The following is a 26,447-nucleotide window of genomic DNA, read 5'->3' on the forward strand; positions in this document are numbered from 1 at the left end:
TTAGTGTTCTTTGAGACTGTTTTTTGTTTAACTTTGATGTGCCATACTCCTTTTTTTTCATTTCAGTGCTTCGTACCATGATCAATTAATGGGAAACAAATACGCAGCTAACAGGAAAAGCACTGGTCAGATAAACCTAAGCACAAGCCCTATTAGCAGTGGCAATTTTTTAGGTTACTATAGTAACATGAGAAGCAACTCTTTGCGACTGAGTTTAATAGGTGACCGAAAGATTGATCGGCGGAGGAGCAACACACTGGATATAATGGATGGAAGGATAAACCATTCCAACAGTTTAGCAAGGACTAGAAGCCTTTCCTCCCTGAAAGAGGGAGGAATGCATGATGTGCAGCCCACTACTGACCCTGTGAACCTGATGGCTACCATATTCTGGATTGCAGCATCTTTGCTTGAATCAGATTATGAATACGAATACCTCCTGGCTCTCAGGCTGCTCAACAGACTTCTGGTTCATTTGCCTCTGGATAAGTCTGAGAGCAGGGAGAAAATTGAAAAGATGCAAAGTAAATTAAAATGGAATAACTTTCCAGGCCTTCAGCAACTTTTCCTGAAGGGTTTTACCTCAGTTTCTACACAGGAAATGACAGTTCATTTGCTTAGCAAACTCATCACAGTCTCCAAACATGCATTGGTGGATCCTTCCCAATTAACAGGTAAACTTTTCAGATGTAACGTATGTAGCCATGTTGTGTTGAGTTCTGAAAATTCGAATGGTAAAACGGGCTTGACAAAAAGCAGTGAGATGTTATATGAGAAGAGTTCACGGAAGAGATTTAGAACAAAGAAATGTCTTGTGGTTATAGCAAATTTCTCAAAGAATTAAAATCCAGTATTGTTGGATGTAAATCACATTGCATTTGCAGGCATCATATTTTGGAATAAGTGGTCAGAAAAGACTAGAAATGTGTCCTCTGTACAGATATATTTTATTTATTTATTTATTTATATCCCTCCTGTCTCACCCCGAAGGGGACTCAGTACGACTCACAACAAAAGTACAATTTGATGCCTTGCACACATATCAAAATAAAACAACACATACTTTAAAATCACATAATTAGAAAATACCAATTAAAACAATTACTTAGAATCACACATATTCTGCTTCATTTCTTCCTATGCAGGATTTCCTCTCAACATCTTGTGTTTATTGCCTCATCTAATCCAGCATTTTGATAATCCAACTCAATTCTGTAAAGAAACTGCAGATAGAATAGCAAAGGTATGTGAGAACCTGAAATGATTCAGAAATTGACTTCTACCATAGTGAAGAGTATAGCAGAGACTGAATTAAAAACTTGTATTAATTAATGTATTGCAAACAGTTTCCAAGGGAGGGCCTATATATGTGGGGTTTCTCTGGGATTTTTATATCAGTATTTGTTTGTTTATGGAGGTTATGAATGTTTGCCATTTTATGTTGGAATCCGCCCTGAGTCCCCTTGGGGAGATAGGGCAGAATACAAATAAAGTTTTTATTATTATTATTATTATTATTATTATTATTATTATTATTATTTACAAGGAGGGATACTTATGACACTTAGTCAACAGAAAACTCTGGATGTGACGTGATCAAAAACTTCAAATGCCATAAAATAACCTCTACTCCACAATCTTTAGAAAAGTTTGCAGAATAGTCTGATTATTCTCTAGTTTCCATTTAATATTGCAAAAAGAGATGTCTATAAATGAGGAGAATGAACAGCTGTAGAACAGATCGAGGAGTTGTCATTTCACAGGTTATTTAAATTTTAAGATTACATTTCTCTTTTCACTCGAGTAATTTCTATGTTCTTTCTCCTTAATTTAAGGAGGAGAAATCACATAAGTAGACACTGGATGTAGTGATAAAGCAATAACTGCGAAACCATCTATAGAGGAAGTGGGTACACTGGATAACTCTTTGACCTGACCATTTCACTGGTTATTCCACATGATACATGTGTTACACATTTACTTTTGGTTTCAAGTATGCAAGCTATTGCAGATATTTTTACTAATGCATGTTACATTTGCTAACCAGTGAAACCCCTTCATTAAATATAAATCTAGAAGTATCCAGCAGTATTACTTTACAATTACAATTTGTAATTGAGTTTTACAGTATTGTCTTTAGTCAGTGACTACTATAGTAATCAAAATTATACTTTAAAACTTTTATACTTTTTTGATAATATTTTCTTGTGTTTCACAGGTTTGTGCAGAAGAAAAGTCCCCAACTCTTGCTAATTTGGCTCATATGATGAGTCTATACAGTACCCATAGTTATTCCAGAGACTGCTCAAACTGGATTAATGTAGTGTGTAGATATTTGCATGACTCCTTCTCAGAAACAACTTTTAATCTTGTTACTTATCTAGCAGAGGTAATGATCTATTTTCTCATATAGATCCAAATTACTTTTATATACAGTATATTATTTTTACTTATAGCTGAGCTTTTTATCACCTTGTTTTTAAATGCTGCTAAATACAATTGGGGTGGGGAATTTTCTTGAAGTTTAAGAGACTGTTTTGCGTCTCTGTCAGTGTCAATGTCTGGAATGAGAGTCTTGCAGCTCCCCACATATTGTTGATTTCAACTCCCAGTATTTTTTCACTATTGATTGCGCTGGCTAGGAATGTTGGAAATTACAGTTCAGCAACATATGGAGGGCCACGCAAAGTACACTATGGACCTTTGCAACTGATTGAAATAAACTCCCCACCTTTTAATAATAATAATAAAACTTTATTTATACCCCGCCACCATCTCCCCAATGGGGACTCGGGGCGGCTTACATGGGGCCATGCCCAAGACAATACAATAAACCATAACATAATACAATTAAATAATACATTACATAAAATAAACAGTACAACATAAGATCAAAACAGCAATATAACAAGAGCGGGCCACATGAACACTACATTTAAAAACTAGATTAAAAATTAAAACTCTGGGTGAGAAAGGGATCAGAATAAAACCTCGAGGGACGGGACATCAGATAGTGAACCAGTCTAGAGGATAAATATTGGGGGGGAGTAGCATAGAACATTTACTCTCCGAAAGCACACCGGAAGAGCCATGTTTTTAAATCTTTCCTGAAGGCTAAAAGGGTGGGGGCTTGCCTGATTTCAATGGGCAGCGAGTTCCACAAGCGAGGGGCCACCGCAGAAAAGGCCCTCTCCCTTGTTCCTACAAGGCGAGCCTGAGATATAGGTAGTGGCGACAGGAGGGCCTCCCCTGATGATCGGAGAGGTTGGGCAGGTTTATGGTAGGAGATACGGTCACGAAGGTAGGCGGGTCCCAAACCGTTTAGGGCTTTTATAAATGATGGTCTGCACCTTGAATTGGGACCGGAAGATGAACGGCAGCCAGTGGAGCTCCTTAAACAGGGGAGTAGATCTCTCCCTGTAACTCGCCCCCGTTATTAGTCTGGCAGCCGAACGTTGGACCAGCTGTAACTTCCGGGCCGTCTTCAAGGGAAGCCCCACGTAGAGCGCATTACAGTAGTCCAGTCTAGAGGTAACTAAAGCATGCACCACCGTGGTCAAGTCAGACTTCACGAGGTATGGTCGCAGTTGGCGCACAAGTTTGAGTTGTGCAAAAGCCCTCCCGGCCACCGCCGACACCTGCGCTTCAAGCGTCAGCGCTGAATCCAGGAGGACCCCCAAACTGCGGACCTGTGATTTCAGGGGGAGTGCAACCCCGTCCAGCACAGGTTGCCACCCAATACCCCGATCCGACGAGCGACTGACCAGGAGGGCCTTTGTCTTGTCAGGATTGATCCTCAGCTTGTTTCTCCTCATCCAGTCCGCCACAGCGGCCAGGCACTGGTTCAGCACCCGAGGGGCTTCCTTGGAGTCAGGTGGGAACGAGTAGTGGATTTGTGTGTCATCTGCGTAGAGATGGCAACACCCTCCAAAACTCCGGATGACCTCTCCCAGCGGTTTCATGTAGATGTTAAAAAGCATGGGGGATAAAATAGACCCTTGCAGGACCCCACAGGTCAAAGGCCAGGGGTCCGAGCAGGTGTCCCCCAGCTTCACCATCTGGGAACGGCCCTCCAGGAAGGACTGGAGCCACTGCAAAACAGTGCCACTGAGTCCCATCCCGGAGAGCCTCCCCAGAAGGATACCATGGTCAATGGTATCGAAAGCCGCTGAGATGTCCAAGAGAACCAGCAGGGTCACACTCCCCCTGTCCAGTTCCCTGCGGAGGTCATCCACCAGGGCGACCAAAGCCATCTCAGTGCTGTGCCCAGGCCTGAAGCCAGACTGCGAGCGGTCCAGAAAATCAGTGTCATCGAGGAACTCCTGGAGCTGCGTGGCCACCACCCGCTCCAGAACCTTGCCCAAAAACGGGAGGTTGGAAATTGGTCTGTAGTTGTTACATACAGATGGGTCTAGCGAGGTCTTTTTTAGTAACGGTTTTACCACCGCTTGCTTAAAACAAGATGGAAATGACCCCTGACCCAGGGAGGCATTTATTATAGCCACAAACCAATCCAACAACTCCTCTTTGGCCTGCTTAACCAGCGAAGAGGGACAAGGATCCAGAGCACAAGTGGTCGCCCTCACAGACCCAAGAATCCCCTCCACGTCATCCGGAAGAACAAGCCGGAAAGAATCCCACAAAATCGGACAGATTTTAACCCGTCTGTGTTTTGGGAAGATACTGGACCTGTGCTCTGCACAAAGTATAAAGTACAATTTCCTCATCATCTTTCCTGTCCCTTCCTTAAAGAAGCTCAGTTTGGGTCCAAACAGAGTCACATTTCAAGTAGATTTACTGAAATCATTGGAACACATGTTATTTAAATCCAGTTTATTTTATTGGGCCTCTTTTTAAGTATAAATTATTTTAGATTCAGCCACTATTTCTTTTAACGTCCATGTAAAGAACAATAAACAAACTGGTAATGCTTCTAAACCTGCACTTTCAAAAGTAATGGATGAATTGGAGGCTCATAGATACTTTATATAAGAATGCAGACTTTGTAGATAATTTCAACTCTAAGATCTTTCTGAGTATAAAATTAAATAAGTTCAACAAATACCATGTTAAAAGCACTTTTAATGTAGTGAGTGGGCTGAGAGTACAATTTTGTTCAGCATCTGTTTTTAGTACCAGATTTTTTTAAAAAAAGGAAACATACCTCCCCCAAACATTTGTAACACATAACAAAGCTAGTCTCATAAATGTATGCTGTTTTAGAGGCAATAGGTTGAATCTCTTTTTATATTTTTATTTAGCTATTAGACAAAGGAATATCCAGCATGCAGCAATCTTTACTTCAAATCATTTATAGTCTTTTGAGTCACATTGACCTCTCTGCAGCACCAGTAAAGCAGTTTAATTTGGAAATCATAAAGATCATTGGTAAATACGTTCAGGTAAGTATTTTAGAAAGCTTGACTTGGCACATTCTGTGCCAATGTATAATTTCACACAGTAAATCTGTGTTTATAGAACGATATTGTGAATTTACCTAGACAGATTATGGATAAGTTTCATAAATAACAGGATGATCCAGTTTTATTAATGCAGGCATTTTATTCATTTTGTTTTGTGCTGCAGAAAATCTCTATTACTATTCAGTGTGTCTTGAATATTGAACATGCATCAGCCCATCATTGAACCTGATCTGTGTGGTTGTTTAGCTGAATGAAATAAACAGCTGAATGTTACAACACAGCTGTGGAAAAGGAATTCAACAAAAACAATATTTGCATAAAATCTTTCTTGTTCCAAGAATACTGAGTCATAAGAGAGACTTTGCTTGCATAAGATATAATGTCTGGAATTCTTGAGATTAAACTCTTAGTGTATTGCTTTATAACAAAGTATCCATATACAATTTTTTATTATTTTATATTTAAGAGCAAGGCTTTCAAAATAGTTAGTTGAAAATGTCATCCCTGAAAGAGATGTAGGCTTTTTGTAGATTTTTTTGGTATACTTTTTTCCAGAATGCCTGGGGCACACAATTAGTTTAGACTACCAAGTACTGATGTTGTTCTTTACCACTGAACAAAAAGGAGCTTAGTCCTAATTAGCCAGGAAAAATTGTTCGTGCCCACCTTGGTCCATTTTTGCAATTTATAACTATGCACTTATCTTATTGCATTGTTGTCAGCCAAGTAGACTGTAATCAGGGTTCACATAGGCTACCATCTGTTCACTCTCTGACTTTCTCATTTAGATTCTCAGGTGTCTTTTTGTTTATTGCCTGTTACTTTAATCAATGCCTTAGTTACATAAATGATGGTAATCTGGTTATTGATTAAGCATTTGCTTAATGAAAAAAGATGTATTGATATGCCATCTGTTTTTTGGTAAAGAGGAAAACATATCTGCTCAATTTATATCCATTTTAAAAACACAAGTAATATATTGATATAATACCATAAGACGAAATTACTCATTTATGGATGTATGCCTCTGGAAAGGGAGGAAGAGAATGAATCATAAATCATGGTTTAAAGTTTATTTAAGGTCCAGTTTATTCCAAACCGGATATTCATGGGCTCCTGGATTAATCACATTTTATTTTTGAAGAAGTGTGAGAACAAAAGAACATTGTGATTCATTGCATTTTTTTAAAAATCATTTTTATGTTGAAATACGCCGTGATAACAGGATCTGTTCAATGTATCATTTTTTTCTATCTTGATTTTAAGTCTTTGCAATCAAGTAAAATTCTACTACGAACAACCTCAAAACAAACCCTGCTGGGTTTCTGTTTCTTCTTTTATTTTATTTTTCCCTCACTGTATGACATCTGTATTTTCCACCTTTCTTTTACTGACCTCTCAGCTGGATATATGCACTTGTTTTGAAGTTCATCACTGCAGAATTAAAGAGAATGCTCTTAACGGAGACTCTTCCTATGGTGTTTTACTCTTCTCTTGATTGCTGCTAAAGAAATTGAAGTGTGACCCCATGCAGAACTGGTATACTCTTTTCAAAGCCACACTGAGACACCAGAAGCAGCCAATATAATAAAACCTCACTTATTTCGTGCATCACATCATGAACGTGCTCTTGAATTAAACTGAATGATTTAAAATTACTCTGGGGAAGCTGCTTGAATTCTAACACAGTGGCATAGATTTGAAGTTTGCACAATTTTCAGCACTAATAGCAAGTCTCCATATAGTCAACATTTCAGAATCATATTTTTGCTTTCATGAATACAGTCATCATATCTTTAAAAACCTATTAAATTTCTTTACTATTATTTTGTTATTAGTAGTAACAGAATACATATGCTCTCTTTTCTGTTTTGTTAGAGTCCATATTGGAAGGAAGCGCTTAATATTTTGAAACTGGTAGTATCTCGATCAGCAAGTCTTGTTGTACCTAATGATATTCCAAAGTCCTATGGTGGTGATACAAGTTCTCCTGAAATTTCATTCACCAAAATTTTTAATAATGTCTCCAAAGAACTACCTGGAAAGACCTTAGATTTCCATTTTGATATTTCTGAGGTAAGGGCATCTTAACTGAAGGTATAAGGTTTTCTATGCTTCAATGTCTCTGCTAGGAGGTTGTTTTGCTTTGTAACTATTGGATCGTGTGCTTGGCTGCCATTTCACTTAATGCCTGAATAACCAGAAATAAGTGGTATCAAGTCTTTAATTCTGTTACTCATGAACAGTAAATATGGTCTATATTTAGCCAATTAAATATTCAGCACAGATTGATCATAAATAGAATAATAGCCATGATCCAAAGATCTACTTTGGAAATACTGAAAGTTTTGGTGGAATTCCAGAAACTGTTTGTTATGGGGTTATGGGGAAACATAGAAAACAACACAAGTCTGCCTTGGGCATGCAGAAGCAATTGCATATTTTTCTAGATGTCATTAATGCTGAAATATAGGAATTAGCTTTTAAATGCACTGCTCGCCTAAATCAAGCACAAGATTTTATTTTTTTCAAACTTTCAGTCCCATACATCACTTGTGTTTCATCCTTTTTGTATATGGCTACACAAGTGAGTCAGTAATTATGTGGTAGGTGCAGTGGATAAATCCACTCACTTTGGGTTCTCCTTTTCACCATCTAGAATGAGAAAGGAATTGTATGACTTTTCTTGCATTGTTGACCCTTCCTGTTACTTTTTTCCTCCTGCCTTGCCCAGAACAGGACATCTTAGCAGAATCAGACAAGAAGACTGTTCCTTTCCCAACACATCCCTCCTTTTCACCACAAAAGCACACTTTGAAGGGTTGTTAAACTCCCCAAAGCAGTTTTTAGGATGGCAACAAGATTAACACGGAACAACAAGGAGAGGGATATCATTGCGTGTTAATTGTAGGCTAGTATTGCTTGAAACCCTGTGTATGTGCAGCTCAAACTTATTTGTAGTAGACTAGTCTCACAGTGTTCACAGTGAAAATGCGGCCTCGGAAATTCAATTGTTGACCTGAACAATTTGAACTTTAAATTTTCTTCATTTGGTAGACCCCAATTATTGGAAACAAGTATGGTGATCAGCACAGTGCAGCTGGCAGAAACGGAAAGCCTAAAGTCATTGCTGTTACAAGAAGTACTTCTTCAACTTCCTCAGGTTCAAATTCGAATGCCTTGGTACCTGTAAGCTGGAAGAGGCCACAGTTATCCCAGGTGAATGAACTGAAAGTGATATTATATAGTGAGGATTCTAAAATATGAAATCACAATGCTACAGCTTGTCTCTAAAATGCCTTTTCTCTAATAATGTATTGGATTTTTTTTTTCAGCGAAGAACCAGGGAGAAGCTAATGAATGTACTGTCATTGTGTGGTCCAGAGTCTGGCATCCCCAAGAATCCATCTGTAAGTAGTTGGGGATTTTTACATGAAATTATGGTGCTCATCAACTAAATAAAAATTCTAAAAGTAGTGAGTTGCTTACAAAACAGATAGTGTTGGTTTACATTTTGTTACCCTTGAACATTGAAGAACTAGACATACTTTTATGGGATAACACAAATCAATGTCTTACTGGTGTCAAATCACTCCCACGTTTGAGATGCAATAGTGGCAGTGGTTGTTGGCACTCTACAGCCATGCTTTTCTGTATTTATTCATTTCTAGGTTGTGTTTTCTTCTAATGAAGACTTGGAAGTTGGGGATCAACAAACTAGTCTTATTTCTACAACTGAGGAAGTAATTCAGGAAGAAGAAGTAGCTGTAGAAGATAACACCAGTGAACAGCAGTTTGGAGTTTTTAAAGATTTTGACTTTTTAGATGTTGAATTGGAAGATGCAGAGGTAAGTCTGTGCTGCAGCCATTCTAGTTGTACACTTTTCCACAAGGCTTTCATTCAAGTGAGGAAACGTTTTGTGGCCTTAATCATTTCCTTTAGATATAAACCAATATTGTGATTAGAAAATTGTGATAAATATAATCTAGGACAGGAAGGTCTTCTATTAAAGGCATAGCAGCTTTTTCAGATTTCATGTGGTTCTTTTGGCATCTTTTTAAGTGTTTGTTTCATGATAGCTGCTAATCTTATATTTTCCTGATTCACTATTATATTTCTTTGATTTATATCCCACTTTTAGCCAAAGTGGGATTCAGATGTAAATATTTTTTTAAAAAAACTTTATTGCGGTCCATGTACCCACAGCTTGATAACACACAGGAGTTTACAGAATATTTCTTTGTAATTAGATCCAGTGAAATGTGTATATATTTGCATTTTCTCAGCTCTACACTGAGTCTCTTATAACCTCAGTATTTTATAATTAGTGATAGAGTTGAAAAAATAGGTAACATAAATTAAAGAAGTTGTATACTTTTATTGAGTGCACAAAGTATAACCTTTGATACAATCAATGACAAAACAACAGTCGTATCACTGAACATTTAAATTAAATGCTATTTTAGTACACCTTCTTCTGTGTTATCTTAGCACAAGGTTTGTGTTGGCACTGCTTTGACCTCTACCTAATCATATTGTATTTCATAGTGCATTTGTCATTTTACCTACATTTATCTGTTTTTAAGTAGAAATATGTAACTGCTGTAAGATACAGTAATCATTACAGTGCATCGAAATCATATTGAAGGACCAATGCCATGTTGTTTGAAAGTTTAAACCATTTTATTGAAATTTTGAATAGGCCAAATGTAGAGACAGAATGAAAGAAAAACTAGTCTTTAAGTTGTACTAAACTTGTATCATATAAAGTCTAGGGTTTTTTTTGTATGTGCTGACATTAAAACATTTTGAAGATTAAGGGTAAAACTATGTATATTGCACAATTTTAAAATTGAAAATTATTTTTCAATAAATTGTATTTTGTGCTCAGTTACACAAAAATACGCAAAATAGTTTATACTGTCAGAAGTACCCAGCTTCACAAGAGTTAAAACTTCTTGTCTCACCTCTTTCCCAAATTTTAAATCCTTCCTCTGTTGCTGTGAACCTAACTGTCCTCTTCTCTTGGACTGTTTAACATATAGTGGCAGATCACTGGGACATCTGAGTTACACTGAGTCAGCATTGTGTCTTATACCACTGAGCAAACAGAAAGGGCACGACCAGTCACTCCATACTTCCTCTGTATAGCTTATAACACAAGGCTGAGTTTACCATTAGACAGATGAATTGCGTAATTAGGCCCTTAGATATTTTGCAATTACAATATTTTTAAGGAAAGAAATACTCTTCAAAAACATCCTCATGTCTTGTAGTAAATTAAATTGTGCATGATTATCATTGTTATAACTATCTTGTTTGTTGATATTTTTCACTGACAATGAAAAAAATATGTTCCTAACTGTCTTGCTAAGTCAATTGCCCAAGTCATTTTTTAATACTGAGACAGTGTCATGGCTACATTAAAAATATGTTAGTGACAGATTGAATTCAAAGATTGTTTGCTGGGTAGATTGATCATGACCAGTCACAAAATAGCAATTTCATAGAGAGAGAAACCAGTATGACTAATATACAGGTAAATTGTGCAAGAAAGATGTAGTATTTAATTTTCCAACTTACAGAACTTCGTTCTTATTCCTTCGAGCCTTCAAGTTACTCCTGCTTTCAGCCTTGTCCCATTCCAAAACAAACTCCCATCCTACATGGTAAAAGGTAATTCATTCTCTTAGCTACCTTACTTAACCATATAGATACACATCCTCGTTTTGAATCAGCCCTAAACTCTTCCCCGCACGCACAAACACATCCAGCATATCTCCATTAATTTATAGTTACATAGCTATGTCTCCCATTTGTCCATGCATCTAAGCAGTATGTGATAGCTGTGAGTTTATTTTTATTACTTTCCTTTGGTCGATTGCCACAAAAATAAATCTGTTAAAACACAATAAGTTGACACATAAATATAAAACCTATTTAAACACCTAGGATATGCAATCCAAACAGACCAGTATTCTTCCCAATTCAATTTCACCTCCCAAAGCATTTATGTGTCATTTTGAGGAATGCAGTCTTTTAAAAAGATTCTAAGTCTTTTTCTAGTGTTTCTTTTTTAATTGAGATTTTTGCTTTTGAAAACAGTTATGTGCAGCAAGGTCTATGTTGTCATCTAAATCTCCCATAAATGCCCTGAAACTTTTAACTGGAACTCCCTTTGGGGGCTTCTTAGGCCTCTTGTACACTGCCATAAAATCCAGTCCAAAGCAGACAATCTGAATTTTATATGGCAGTGTAGAAGGGGCCCCAGATAATACCTAAAGCCAATTAGCTCACAAAACAGGATGTTTAGAAGTGGGAGAAGCTGAACATTCAGGAGTTTGAGATTCATTGGAAATGGAATGGAATGCCTGATAAGAAACATCTAGGCATGTAGGGACACTTCCTGTCCATTTGGAAAGGCACCAAAGGGCAAACTATTTTTAAAATACACTCCCATCCTTACCATGGAACAAAGAAGTGACTTCCATGAAAGTCTGTTAACACATGCAAGGTGACACAAAGAATATGTGCTCATTTTGAGAACTCTTCTAAACACGCGTAATTATGATAAGACTAAGTAAGTAAAACTTTATGGTTTCCTGCACTGTGAATGAAATTTGTCCACTGTATGTTTTATTTAATAAATGTAGATAAAGTCAGTTTAAGATTTCATCTATGTTCTCCTCAAGCAATTCACTAAACTTGTTTAATGTTTGTTTACACAAACAAAAAAGTGCCATAGCCATCTTGTTTTAAGTGTTTGTCTCATGATATTTTTTTAATGAACTTTACTAAAACCTGGAGTGAATTAAACATTGGGGGTTTTGCAAAAGGTTTTCCGGAGCTTGAATCAGTCTTCAACTGTTTGCAAACATACATAATAGAAAATGTCTCCCATTATAAGTATCTTATAAGTGTTTGTCCTCGTTCTAATTATGTGTGTTTTTCTTTTTGCGAACCAGGAGCTGCAGGTAAGTTGCAGCCTGGTGCAGTGGCTTGTTTCATCTGTTGTCATCTGTGGTGTATTTGTCTGTCTGTGCTTGATAGTCAGATATCTTGTATTGTTAAGGTTATCTGGTTATAGATCATTTTACACTGAGCTAATTCTGAATACAAGGTATGTGCAAAAGAATATTAAGGATACTGGTCTTCCATATATTAAAACCATTTGAATACAATTCTAATTAATTTTATTTAACTATCTAATTAACTTGGAAGGGCTGATTGAAACTCTGGTCTTTGTGTGGCTTTGTTTTGCTGTGTTCCTTTCTATGTTTTATATATTCTGACAGCTTTGGAATACATTTTTTCCTCTTTGTTTCAGGGCGAAAGCATGGACAACTTCAACTGGGGGGTCCGCAGGCGCTCTCTGGACAGCATTGACAAAGGAGACACACCGTCTCTCCAAGAATATCAGTATTCTGGTAGCACCCCAAGCTTAAACTTGACCAATCAAGAAGATACCGATGAATCATCAGAAGAGGAAGCTCTGACTGCAAGTCAGATCTTGTCACGATCACAGATGGTAAAATGTTACTTGTTGATAAAAAAACTCTTTGTTTAAGCGAGTGGTTCTCAACCTGTGGGTCCCCAGGTGTTTTAGCCTACAACTCCTAGAAATCCCAGCCAGTTTACCAACTGTTAGGATTTTTGGGAGTTGAAGGTCAAAACACCTGGGGACCCACAGGTTGAAAACAACTGTTTTAAGCCTTCACATATGGCTTGAGCACAACAATGAGGGTGTAACCTCCTATAATCCTTATAGCTCTCTGAGCTACTATTGATGTGGCCCACTGAGTATTGATAACATAGCACAACCAAAAAAAAATTCTTGGTTTTTAGGCCTGTTCCTGGAATTATTTGTGGCACTGATTCATATACAGTAGAGTCTCATTTATCCAACATAAACGGGCCGGCAGAACGTTGGATAAGTGAATATGTTGGATAATAAGGAGAGATTAAGAAAAAGCCTATTAAACATCAAAATAGATTATGATTTTACAAATTAAGCAGACAAAACATCATGTTATACAACAAATTTGACAGAAACAGTAGTTCAATATGCAGTAATGCTATGTAGTAATTACTGTATTTACAAATTTAGCACCAAAATATCACGATATATTGAAAACATTGACTACAAAAATGCGTTGGATAATCCAGAACGTTGGATAAGCGAGTGTTGGATAAGTGAGACTCTACTGTATTTGCATTGCATAGACCACATCAACTCTAATTTCTTAGATATGGTTATAATGGTTTTCTGTGGGCAACCAGATGAAGTCTGGTAGTACTATGTTCTGTATCTCAAAAATAGAGCTAATAGGGAAAAATTAGGGTCGTTTTTGGAATCGGCCTCTTGCAGAATTCTACGGTTTGTATTTTGGTGAGGCCCAGGACCTGTCTGGCTGAGCTATTTAAAGGCCCCTCCCTAAAGTGGATCCAAGCTCTAGTGTGATGAGGTCTTTTATGTGCGTAAAACATTTCCATACTCACATCACATGTATTTCTGTGACTGTTATTTACATAGCAGGAGGAATATTCTCATTAGAAAAGTTATATCTAGAGCAGTTCTAGAAGGCTACTATATAACTGATGCATACGAGTGGTGATGGAATATGATAGTATATACTTACCTTAAATGACCATAGTCATTAAGTTACTTCATTAACTTAAAATCTTAAAATATGGCAATTTGTCATGTTAGGTTATTTGTGGGGGAAAGAGTGGTGACATGTCTATTTGTAGCTCATTTATCTCTGGAGAGACCAATGTAGCAATCAGCTCCCCAAATAGAGGAACTAGTTTCCAATGGTTCCGTGCTATTATCTCATTTTTTTAGAATTAAAAACATTAATATGTATTGTACATATGGACAGCTGTCGGTTATGTGTGGTTTCTCCATTTTACTTCGTAACATACATCAATATATGATTGGTTGATTGTTCCTCTTCTTATTTGAAACTGTCTTTTTGTCTCCTTAGCTAAACTGTGACTCGGCTGCCGATGACGCAGTGCTAGACCATGCGGGGTCACTGCGCCAGTCACAAGACTCCACTAGCAGCGTGGGAACAGAAGAGGTGCTTCAAATCAGAGCTGAGACCCCAAGTTTGGAGGTTTCCTCTCTAGATAATGCTAGCAACCAGCTGCCTGAGGTGGGGAGAAATATGGGCTGGTGCATGGCTGATTTGGGCTCCTTCTAGCACTGCATTAGTGGTCTTCTGCTTCCTTTCCATAGGAATTTTCATCTGTTGTACTGATTATGTAATTTAACATTTGTATTTCTAACCTGTTACGGTGGCCTAAAGGAATGAAAATGTTCCCTAGAAACAGATCTATTGGATAGATTGAAGATGGTCACCACAGGTTAAAAATATTATTGAAGGGCTAGTAATGAATATTGTATGGTGCCGAATAATCAGCAAAGTGGTTTCCTGGGTATAGCAACGATCTTTCCTGTGTTCTTCCCCATTTATTGCTTTGCCTTTGCATTTGTGATTGGTGCTTTGATTGAAATATGGACCTCAGGCCAGCTGTGTTAGCAACTGGCTGGTTCAGCCAGTCCTTATGAACGGGTCCTCGCTGTCCTGGTGACAAGTTCAAAAAACAAAAGGGGAAATGCCTCTTGGGAGTAAGCCGATTCCAGCCAGTCGCTGAGAAGCAATCAGTGAGTATTTCAAGGTTATTTTCAAAGAGGTAGCCATGTTTATTTCTTGTAGAATGCCAAGTTTAAAGGGAAAGAGAGTAATAAAGCAATCTACCAGCAGTTTTGAAGAATCTTAAATCTCCAGGTTATTAAACATGTTTATACAGTTGAGGGAACAGGATAGATATCCAAATTGTGGCCTTCACTCTAAATCTTCAAATCGCTGTGTGAGATGATATAGATCTTTCAAGTGTTTATAGTGGTCAGTCAGTACCATCCCTTGGAAGTCCATACCTTCTCTGTAAAAATCCCCTTTGTTGTATGTGCATATCAGTGCATAAGTCCCTACAATTGCACAACTATATGTATATGCACAATGACCTGAAGCTTTAAGATCACATTGTATTGCATCTGAAGAAGTTCATAGAAACTCATGCTAAAATAAAAATGAGTTACTCTTATTTCTTTTTTCACCCCTTCCCCTCTTGCCTTTTTAAAAATATGTTTGCCATTGCAAACAGGCCTTTCTATATAAAACATGTAAAGTAGTTCATCTTTCATTTCCAGTTTTTACTAGAAAAACTGAGTGTCATTTTGTAATTGAAAGAAGCAGGAACTGGACAGTATTTTCCCCTTTTTGTTAAAACATTTCAAATCTTTATAGGGTGGGATACGCTGCTAAACAATAATCTGTGGCTCTTGCATATCATCAGAACCTAAGCTTAGCCATTTTAAGCGATCAGATGAAAAGGATGGAAGTGTTTTCTGCTTGGCGTCCTCAGCTAGTCTGATGATGATAAGCTTTTATCCTATCATCTGTTTCCTGCTGTTTCCAGGCAATTACAAAGTACTTACTCCCTTTTTCTCTTAGTCTGGTAATCTGGGCAGATGGGACATGAGTAGCAGCAGTAGGTAGTGCTGTAGCAGCATAAAACTCATACAAAATGGGAAACGAACTCCTGGAGGCTGGGCACGGTCTAACGAATTCTGCCTCCATGGATTTAGCCATCCACATCTTGAAAATATTTTTTTTAATTATTTCAAAAAACATACCTTGGTTTTACCATTTTGTGCCATTGTATATATTAGGACGAACATCCACAGATTTGGTATGCTAGAACCACACCCCAGTGGATAAGATGCCAAAGACCCACTGTATGTATAAATATACAGTGCATTCAACAGGGTATCTTTTCTTTGTAGTATTTTTAAATGTTATGATCTTTAAGAGAAGTTTAAAGTTTCCATATCTGTGTTTGAATCCACTTGTAATAATGGATAAATGAAATTTGTGTGCAGTGTTTGTGAAAATCAACCCTATATTTTTGAAATGCACAAAGACAATAGAAGTAATTAGCACTTTCTTAGAGCGCAGAACATTGATGGTAATGATTACCATAACTGTCTCTGGTCAGAAAAAATATGTGTCTTCTCACAGAAACCAAGAAATTGTTCTCAAACATTCAGTACAGGAATTCTGTAAATATACAGGGGAGCACATATGTATGTCTCATATTCAGTTTATAAAACATGGTTTGAGTGACACGTGTATAATGGAGAAAGGGACAAGGAAATTCCAAGCATTTTCCATATAATAGTATGTTATATTGTACACACAGTACTGGAGAGCAGTGATACACTTGCTACCCCACCACAAGTATAAGTTCATGACTTCTTTACAGCAACTGAGTTTTGTCATGTTAATTCATATCCTTGTTTACACACATGCACAAAAGTCCATTAATACATGTTTTTTTAATAAACATCGTTCTAAGGGGCATTTAACTAAAGATATGCATGAGGTACATTTTATGTAATAGTGAACATTCTTTTAAAAATAGCTTATACTTCATTCAAAGTGTCTCTTCGTGGATCAATTCACTCTGCGATGGCTTGACAATCTTGCAGGCATTTTAATGTTTCTATAGTGATGGAGAGAAACTCCCTTAAGTTTAACCAGAGGAGGAAGCATGTAAGCACTGGCTCCGTGGCCATACATAGTCTTACTTTGGGCCTACTAGGTCATTTCTTTCAGGATGAAACAAGATTTTACAACCAAGATGTGTAGGCAGTGTCAATTCATAGCATAAAATAACCATCTTGAAAGGGTTATCGCAGAAGTTGGAGCCCAACAAAGTATAGAAGACCACAGGCTGTCCACGCTTGCATTAATGTCAGGAAGTTGTCATGTGTCTATTATTCCAGATTTAAAATGAGAGTATAATTCTCATTTGTGAAACAAGAAGCCTTTACTTAGATTAATCTGCCATTTATATTTGGCTCTCTGAATTATAACCAGAGGATATTTAGGGAAACTAAAATTGAGATACAGATCTTTTTTCCATTTACTTAACAACAACAAAAATCTTGACAATACGATCCTGAATATGTTAGAAGTATTTTGATACTTCAGATAACTAATATAAATTGTGATCTTAATTTCCAATCCTGAGAAACTACCTTCATTACTATTTTACAGAATTAAAGTAATTAAGATGAACAGAGAAAAGTAGTAGTTTCTTTTACTAGTAGTGAGGGAGTGCTGAATTATAGACTCTTTTGCAGAGAAGCAGTACGGAGGAAATGAGCACTATAAATTAGGGGATGCTATACTTTAGGATTTTGGAGTGGTGTCCTTTATCCTGTTTTGTTACATGTACATTCCTGCCCTGGAATGTTAAAAATTAGATGCCTTCCTTTCCAGGATGGCAGTTCCTCTGTAAAGGATGAACAAATTAGTACAGCTAGTGAAGAAACTGGATCATTTGTGGTGCAAGAACAACAAGACTTGCTGATCTGCCAAGAGCCGTTAGAACTAGATGAAACCCCTGAAATTTCAGAGCATCCCGCTAATGAGAGCTACACTGAATCAATCTGTGAAGAAGATGTTACTCTTGCTCTGAAGGAGCTTGATGAAAGGTGTGAAGAGGAAGAAGCTGACTTCTCTGGTTTGTCTAGGTAATTTGTTTTACTTAGTCATGGATATATATTTGCTCGAATTAAAATAAGATTAGTATCTCCTCATTAGTTACTGGCTAATAGCAAAGATGAGTAACTGTTGCAGAATATATTGACCTCACTAGCCCAGCATCCCATTGTACCTCCTGCACACAAAAAAACCTTCCCCTTCCCCTTCCCTTTCTTGTCTTTTTGTCTTTTTGCCATAAAGTCTCCTAATGTTCTGGGGAAACATTTTCTTCACCCTGCTGGGTGATTTAATGGAGACCTGTTTGCTTATGACAAAAATGTTTTCCTTATTCTATTAGAACCCATTTAAGGACAAAAATGTTTTATTGAAGCGGGGAAATGATCTTTAGAGACCACGGAAGATATTGATGGGGGCTGCATGCAGTCCATAGGGCGCACTTTGCTTACCCCTGAATTAGAAAGAAACTAGTATCTAGGACAATGGTGTGTGTGACTTATAGTTGTCAAAGGAGATTCAGGACTTTTAATGTACTGCTTTGAGGTAGTAAATAAATAGACATAATTTCTTTTAATAATTTTAAAATACCTTGTTAACTACTCGATGAAGGCAGAGAGCATTGCCTTTAGCATCGTATTTATTCATGTATAAGGCAACTTCATCTATAAGTTGAAGGATGGTTTTGAAAAATTAAGAATTAAGATAACAGTATTTAGGCTGATCTCCAGATAAGTCCATCTAGGTTTTTAGGAGTGTTTTTTTACTAGATTTTCTAGACCTATACATGAGTATATAGGATAGCTTAGAGGTAGGAAGGTCTGGAAAAAAACAGAAAAACTGGAAAAAGCAGATTTTTTTCAAAGTCATTTTTTTCAGAAAAATTGGGGGACGAGGAAGTGTGTAGAAACAAAAAGTCTCAGAAATCTTTCATTAAGGTTTTCATTATTTATAGTTTGAATACCATGTCATATATATACTCGAGTATAAGTTTTTCAGCCCTTTTTAGGGCTGAAAAGCCTCCCCCCCCCTAGCTTATACTCAAGTGAGGGTCCTAGCTAGCTTATATTTGAGTATATAGGTAATTTGATTTGGACAGTCTTATCTTATTAAAGTCTTATTATTTTCTTAAATTACAGTTTTAGGTAAATATTCAAAAATATTTAACCTACTGATGCCGCAATTAATGTAATTCTATTGGTATCTATTTTTATTTTTACTTTGAAATTTACCAGTAGCTGCTGCATTTCCCACCCTAGGCTTATACTCGAGTCAATAAGTGTTCCCGTTTTTTGTGGTAAAATTAAGTACCTTGGCTTATATTCAGTTTGGCTTATACTCGAGTATATATGGGTATTTATCAAGGGAAAAGAACATATCGTACACACTCCCCCCCCCCCCCCCAAAAATGGCTATGGAAAGAAATGGGGAAAAACTGTTTTTCTGGGTTTTTTCCAGGTCTTTCCATCTCTGAAATAGCTACATTTCAGTCATTTAGAAGTTGTCACATTAAGTCCAAATGGTAAATCGCTGTGAGGTTTGTATGACTGAAAATTCACTGAATAGGGGTACTGATGTATCAAGACTCCAGTTGTGGCACAGCATGCAATAATGGCCAACTTTGAACAATAATGATATAGAAGTATTAAACATATCCCTCATTAATCTAACCTGAAAACCACATTATAAGTAAGGAAGAATATGTTAAATTCAGTTGTTATAATGAGTCCAGTTGCAATGTACTTCTAAGTCATATACCTATGAATGATGCTAGTAGAACATACTATTTCAGAACCTGAAAGAGAGATACTGACAACATTTTAATTAAACGTTCTTCTTAACATAGTGTTCTGTTTTATCACTTCAATTTTCTCAGCAAAAACTAAGCTAAGTGGTTTATATGTGTCATTGACTTCAAGGACTATGGAAATATAATAATTTATAAACAACATTTTGTATAACATTGAAAGTCTATAAACTTTGCGAGAAGTATTGTATATATGAAGTGGGGCAATAGATTTACACTGATGAAAGCAGAGACACATCAAAATCTGTGTAAAATTTATTCCTTTTATGAACTCCTACTAAGTTAAATGATCCATAGTTTGTTGGATATTTGAAACAGAACTGTTTGCCAGTATTACTGCCTCATCACACCAGAGCATGGATCCACTTTAAATCCAGTTTCTGCCACCTGCAGAATTCTGGGGTTTGTAGTTTGGTGAGGTCCAGGACCTGCCTGGCTGAGCTGTTTAAAGGCCCCTCCCTAAAGTAGATTTAAAGTAGATCCAAGCTCTAGTGTGATGAGGTTCTTAGAATCCAAAGCTGTCATGCCCAAGTTAGATTGTAAGTTTAAAATGAGTTTAATTAGGCCAAATAAAATAATCTAAAATAGTATTTCTTCATATTTATATTTGCCTTTTTGACAGTCAAGATGAAGAACAAGATGGTTTTCCTGAAGTACAGACATCTCCCCCACCGTCTCCATTTCTTTCTGCCATATTGGCAGCTTTTCAACCCCAGGTGTATGATGATGAAGAGGAGGCTTGGCGATGCCATGTGAATCAGCTGCTGACTGATACAGATGGATCGTCTGCTGTCTATACGTTTCACGTATTTTCTAGGTTGTTTCAGGTAATTGTCTTTGTTTCCAAATGTTGTTGTGCAGGTGCCCATCTCAAAAGAAATCTTAGACAGGGCACTGCTTGGGATTCCTTTGAAGAAAGCTACCTCTACTCTCATTAGCTATCATCTGAAGTGCTGTCACCTCTACAAATGACGTTTCGATATATATGGCAAAGGGGCAGCATGAAATTGTGGTTTGTGAAGCTTTGAATCTAGTTTGCCCACAACTTCCTTTGTAATACCATATTTACTCGCATGCTCATCTTTTTTGGCTAAATTGCATAACCATAAGTTAGGTGTGCAATTCAGTGGTGTGTTAGAAATGCATGTGCATATCCACCTGTGCCCCTCTGTTAGGCCGAGGCTGTTGCCAGACTCAGCCTAACAGAGGGGCACGACTTCCCAACTGCCCCCATTCACAAGGTCTTCACAACGTCCCCCTTGGTTTTGTGGGGTTCGTAAATGAGGCTTTAGTTGGGAAGCCGCCACTTGGACTGTTGAAGAGACAGTTTTCCCTTGTCTGCTAGCTGTTCTGAGGCAAGCAAAAGAACTGTTGACAGATAAGAGGAAGATACACACTACATTTGACAGCAAATCATTTTGTTTGTTTTGCAATAACCACCTTCTAAATTGAGATACGCATTACAATCGATGGCTCATTATACTTCAGTAAGTATGGCAATTTACTGTCCATTTCTGAAGCTGCTGTATGGAATAATAATGTACCAGTTTGTTTCATTCTGCTGATTTAATATGTGTGCTTCAGATCTTGGTGTCAGAATATGCTTCATCCTAGTATGAGAGCCAGCATGATGTAGCGGTTTGAGCATTGGACTACAGCTTTGAATTCCCTGCTCAGCATGAAAATCGACTGGGTAACCTTGGGCAAGTCACACACTCTCAGCCCCAAAAACCTCTGTTATACATTTGCCTTAGGGTTGCCATACGTTGGAAACACATTCAGGATGCATTGCTTTTCTCCTTCACCATTATGAATTATTCATCCTCAGCAGCAGAGGAAAAGCAGGGAAATAGTCTTATATGCTCAGACTGTTCTCTGTAATGATGGAAGCAAAGTACAGTAATTGTCCGTTCCACATACAAGACAGGGAAGTGGGATGTACATTGTGGAAGCCCGCATATGCCAATAGGAGCTTTATCTCATTTGGATTTTTTGAAATATCTTTTGACTTACTCTGGTCATCTAGATCCCCTTTCTGTTACCTCCCAAACAAAAATAAATGTTGAATTACCTGCACAAAAATTAATATTTATTTTTTTAGATCATTCAAAGGAAGTTTGGGGCTATAACCCATGAATCAGTCAGTTTTCTTGGTGAGAATCTGCAACGAATTGGAGCGAAATTTAAAAGTTCACTGGAAGTCATGATGCTGTGTTCAGAATGCCCAACTGTTTTTGTTGATGCAGAAACGGTAATTATTTATATTTCTTTAAATAACCTGAATGCTTACCTAGTGTACTTATGGCTAAGGTGCCGAATGTTCTGGTTTTTGGAGTGTATGTTTTAAAAGTATATCACGTGGTCTTTAATATGTAAAAAATTAAATTATATGGGGATGACAATACTGTTAAACTTCAGTAGCCTCCTAAATTTGTTAGTTTTGTCCATTTTACTTAATTTGTCTTAAGTACTTTTTAATAATCTCAGTTTTACCTCCTTTTGATTCTGTTATTAGTTTAATTATATACTTTTAATTTTTCTGTGATATTAATTTTAAATCACTATCTGTTTTAACATCCCAAAAACTATGAACACACATATTCCAAAAGCCATGAAACTGAAATTATCCCTAATATGTAAAGAATAATATTAAATTGCATTCCTGCACAACAACCTCCCCTATCTTGTTGTCTTCATTACCTATGATTTGTAGCTGCTTCAGCAAAAATACATATAGTCATGACTTGCTCCACGATATCTTATTTCATACCTCACTACCATTTCCCGCCAAATAGTCATAATTTTATTATCATTAAGTATGTTCAATCTCACAGCACTATATCTTTTTTCTCCTAAAGTTTTATTTACTTCTTTAAATCTTGAGGCTTGGTACTGCTTAAACCATTGTTAGTGGAGCATATAACAAAGGGTGAATGAAGCCTTTAAAAAAAAGGTACACTTAAGTATTTCGTTTCTAAAAAATCAGCCATATTAATATTTTTATGTAGTTGCTTAGTTATGTTCAAAATGTGCCATAGAAATAACAATGCTACTAGAAGAACTGTGTTCTTGGCAGTACCATAACTATGGGTTTGATTAAAGATCAGAAAACAGATTGCCATCAAAGAATTTGAGTAACTCCCCTATCACTTGGAATTCTACCATGAAGATATTAGCAAGCATTAACTTTTCTCACTAGATATTCAAGATCTGTTTGGATTTCAGAAGCTGAAATATTCAGTATAAAGATCTTATCAATATGTATGTTTCATATGGTACAGTTACAGGGTCCTCAAATACTTCTTTTTATTTCAGTTGGTCTCCTGTGGTTTATTAGAAACACTGAAGTTCAGCGTTCTAGAGCTTCAAGAACATCTGGATACTTACAATGCTAGAAGAGAATCAGCAGAAGAGGTAAATGTATAATATTGCAAGATCTGTTTGCATTTAGCAAACAATGGGTGTTTTATAGGAAGGGTAAAGGAGATGATGATGATGGTGGTGATTTCTTTGTTCCATCTGATCAGAGCAGAAGACCAAAATTCTAAACCATTTTATCCATTGCTTCCACCATTCAGTTTTTCTTCTTCTGCCTTTCCAGCTGGTTGACAATCTCTCCCTACCCCTTCTATAGATAAATATATAATTTTTATCTTGTTTAGATCAGGGCTTCTTAAACTTTTTCCACTTGTGACCCCTTTCCTCCCAATAAATTTGTCCAGGGTGGGAGAAGGAACTCTGTCTGTTGGAGGCCAGTGTGAATGCTGTAATTAATCACCTTGATTTGCATTAATGGTCTTGCCAGATTCATTTCCTGGCTTCTTCCTATCTGGGGGAATCTTTTGTTCAGAGGTGTTAGCTGCCCCTGATTGATTGATGCCTAGAATTCCTGTTTTCAGAATGTTGTTCCTTGTTTACTGTTCTGATTTTAGAGTTTTTTAAATACTGAGAGCCATATTTTGTTCATTTTCATGGTTTCCTCCTTTCTGTTGAAATTGTCCACATGCTTGTGGATTTCAATGGCTTCTCTGTATAGTCTGACATGATAGTTGTTAGAGTGATTCAGCATTTCTGTGTTCTCAAATACTATTCTGTGTCCAGGTTGGTTCATCAAGTGCTCTGCTATGGCTGACTTCTCTGGTTGAATCAGTCTGCAGTGCCTTTCATGTTTCTTGATTCATGTTTGGGCATCACTGCGTTTTGTCGTCTCTATGTAGACTTGTCCATAGCTGCATGGTATGCGGTAGACTCCTGCAGTAGTTAAAGGATCCCTCTTATCCTTTGCTAAATGTAGCATTTGTTGATTTTTCTTAGTGGGTTTGTAAATTGTTTGTAGGGTATGTTTCTTCATTTGTTTTCCTATGCGGTCAGTGGATCCCTTGATGTATGGTAAGAACACTTTCCCTCTATATCAGTGGTTCTTAACCTGTGGGTCCCCAGGTGTTTTTGGCCTACAACTCCCAAAAACCCCAGCCAGTTTACCAGCTGTTAGGATTTCTGGGAGTTGAAGGTCAAAACATCTGGGGACCCACAGGTTTAGAACCACTGCTCTAGATGGCCCTTTTTCTTTACCCCTAGGAGCCTTGGTGGCACAATGGGTTAAACTCTTATGCCAGCTGAACTGCTGACCTGAACATCGGCAGTTCGAATCTGCAAGATGGGATGAGCTCCTATCTGTCAGCCCCAGCTTCCCATGCAGGGACATGAGAGAAGCCCCTCACAGGATGGTAACACATCTGGGCGTCCCTGGGCAATGTCTTTGTAGATGGCCGATTCTCTCACACCAGAAGTGACTTGCAGTATGCTCTCAATTCGCTTCTGACACAATAAAAAAATCTTTATTTCTGTAGCTTGTTCTTGGTCTTGCAGCTCTTCAGATGTCTGTGGTAGAGTAACCATTAGCCTGCAGAGCCCAGTTTAGGTGGAAAGAAATTCATGTGTGCAAAACAGTATTTTTAAGCTAATCTCACCACATGTAATGGCTTAAGAAATCGACATTTAAAATTCAGCCATGTTAATATTTTCATGTAGGTCCTTTGTCATGTTTGTAATATCTCATACAAATGACAATGTAATAGAAATTGATTTGAAATTACTCAATCAAACTTGATAGTGATGTATTTAAGACAGTGATGAATATAAGCAACATAGACAATTTAAGTATAATGAAATTTCAACATTTATTTAGTAGAGGGGGAAACAAGGAAATTCTCAAAGTATCACAGACGCAAAGTTTGAATCAAGAGTTTAGAAAAATCAAGGAAGTGTGTCTCGAAGACAAAGAGAGAAATATTTCAAATACTGTGGATTATTTGTTACTTTCAGATTCAAAAAGCTCACTACAGGAGGAGCTATAAGATGAAGGACACAGTTCAGAATTGAAGGACTGGTATTCTTCAGATGAAGATGGTGTAATAAAACCAAATTGTTTTTTGGAGTGACAGCATTGTTTAATTTTACTTTCTGAACATGAGAAATTTGATAGCTTTTTCTCTGCTGAAGGTGGACTTCAGCAAATCCTTCCTTCTTACATGCCAGCATACCACACAGTTCTTTTATAATCATTTTGAAATATCCCAGTTCAGGATATCTCCTTTGTAGCATACAAATAATGGCACATTGAGTACTTCCTGTGAAAGTCTCCTCTTGTGTGTGGAAGAAAGAGACATCACTTCCATCTTTGTAGTTTCTAGTTCTTCTGCTTCAACTCGGTTTTACCTATTTTGTTTCTTCTCGTCTAGTCTGGCTGGATTGTGGACCCAAATTGGAGTGAAACCCAAAACAAGTGCTAGCATTTTCTATCTCCTTCCTCATTGCCCTTACCTAGCCCAGGCAATGATAGGAAATAATTCAAAATGTCTCCTCCTTCTGCATACAAGAATGCACTTTCACAATAAATATCCCATGTCTCAACTCCAGTTTTTAATCAATGTATGTCTGACAATCTTACTGTGTTATACAGGTCTAGGGAGGAGGAGATCAGAGGTCATTTAACTTGCAACTGGGGAATCCATAAAAGGGATTGGTGTGGTCTTTCATTACACTGAAGTGGAAAACTGAATGCTTAATGCAAACAGTGAAACTGCATAAATGCCAATACTCATGTTTTCATTCATTCAGACTCATTTAAATGAAATATGAATGTATGAAATAATTAGAATTATTCATTCTTAATGTCACTCGTATATTTCTAATTATTTTAAAAGGCAGCAATGCTAAAGAGGAATAACATAGGGTTTTTTCTATTTTCTATTTTTTTCATAATGTTAGTTAGATTTTTCTACTACGAGTTGATATCAAATATGGCAAACATTTGAATACACAGGGTTTTGTATTCAGTACAAGTTTGTTTTTCTGGATGTAAACTATGACATTAATTCATGCCTTCTGAAGGGCTTCCAGTTGCTTCAGAAATACTCGGGTGACCCATGTACACCTTTAGCCTGCCCTCATCACTCACAAAGGCTGCACTGAAAAACAGGCAGAATACAGGAATAGATCCCTAGGCAGTCTTTAGTAGTGTCACTGTAGAAAAGTCATGTTTAGAGCCTCTCTTGCACTAGGATGACAGAGGTCACTAAAGCTACTAGTCATCAAACTCTTGTTCATAAATAACGTTCAGACTGCTTTGAGATTTTCAATGC

The 26,447-nt window shown here is 37.2% G+C and overlaps 1 protein-coding gene across 10 annotated transcripts in view; it reads left to right on the forward strand.

Annotated features, from left to right (window-relative positions):
- Positions 1-26,447, forward strand: part of fryl (FRY like transcription coactivator) — a 174,911-nt gene that overhangs the window by 140,469 nt on the left and 7,995 nt on the right. For all 10 annotated transcript variants that reach the window (XM_062981612.1, XM_062981611.1, XM_062981613.1 and 7 more), the window contains 14 exons: positions 67-674; positions 1,146-1,243; positions 2,219-2,389; positions 5,262-5,402; positions 7,302-7,499; positions 8,481-8,642; positions 8,759-8,833; positions 9,095-9,271; positions 12,752-12,952; positions 14,412-14,582; positions 17,778-18,031; positions 20,426-20,630; positions 21,905-22,054; positions 23,119-23,217. In XM_062981612.1, the coding sequence (XP_062837682.1) occupies positions 67-674; positions 1,146-1,243; positions 2,219-2,389; positions 5,262-5,402; positions 7,302-7,499; positions 8,481-8,642; positions 8,759-8,833; positions 9,095-9,271; positions 12,752-12,952; positions 14,412-14,582; positions 17,778-18,031; positions 20,426-20,630; positions 21,905-22,054; positions 23,119-23,217 (2,710 nt within the window). The remainder of the gene's footprint in view (positions 1-66; positions 675-1,145; positions 1,244-2,218; positions 2,390-5,261; positions 5,403-7,301; positions 7,500-8,480; positions 8,643-8,758; positions 8,834-9,094; positions 9,272-12,751; positions 12,953-14,411; positions 14,583-17,777; positions 18,032-20,425; positions 20,631-21,904; positions 22,055-23,118; positions 23,218-26,447) is intronic.

The sequence above is a fragment of the Anolis carolinensis genome, chromosome 5, assembly GCF_035594765.1.
Source record: "Anolis carolinensis isolate JA03-04 chromosome 5, rAnoCar3.1.pri, whole genome shotgun sequence".
NCBI lineage: Eukaryota > Metazoa > Chordata > Lepidosauria > Squamata > Dactyloidae > Anolis > Anolis carolinensis.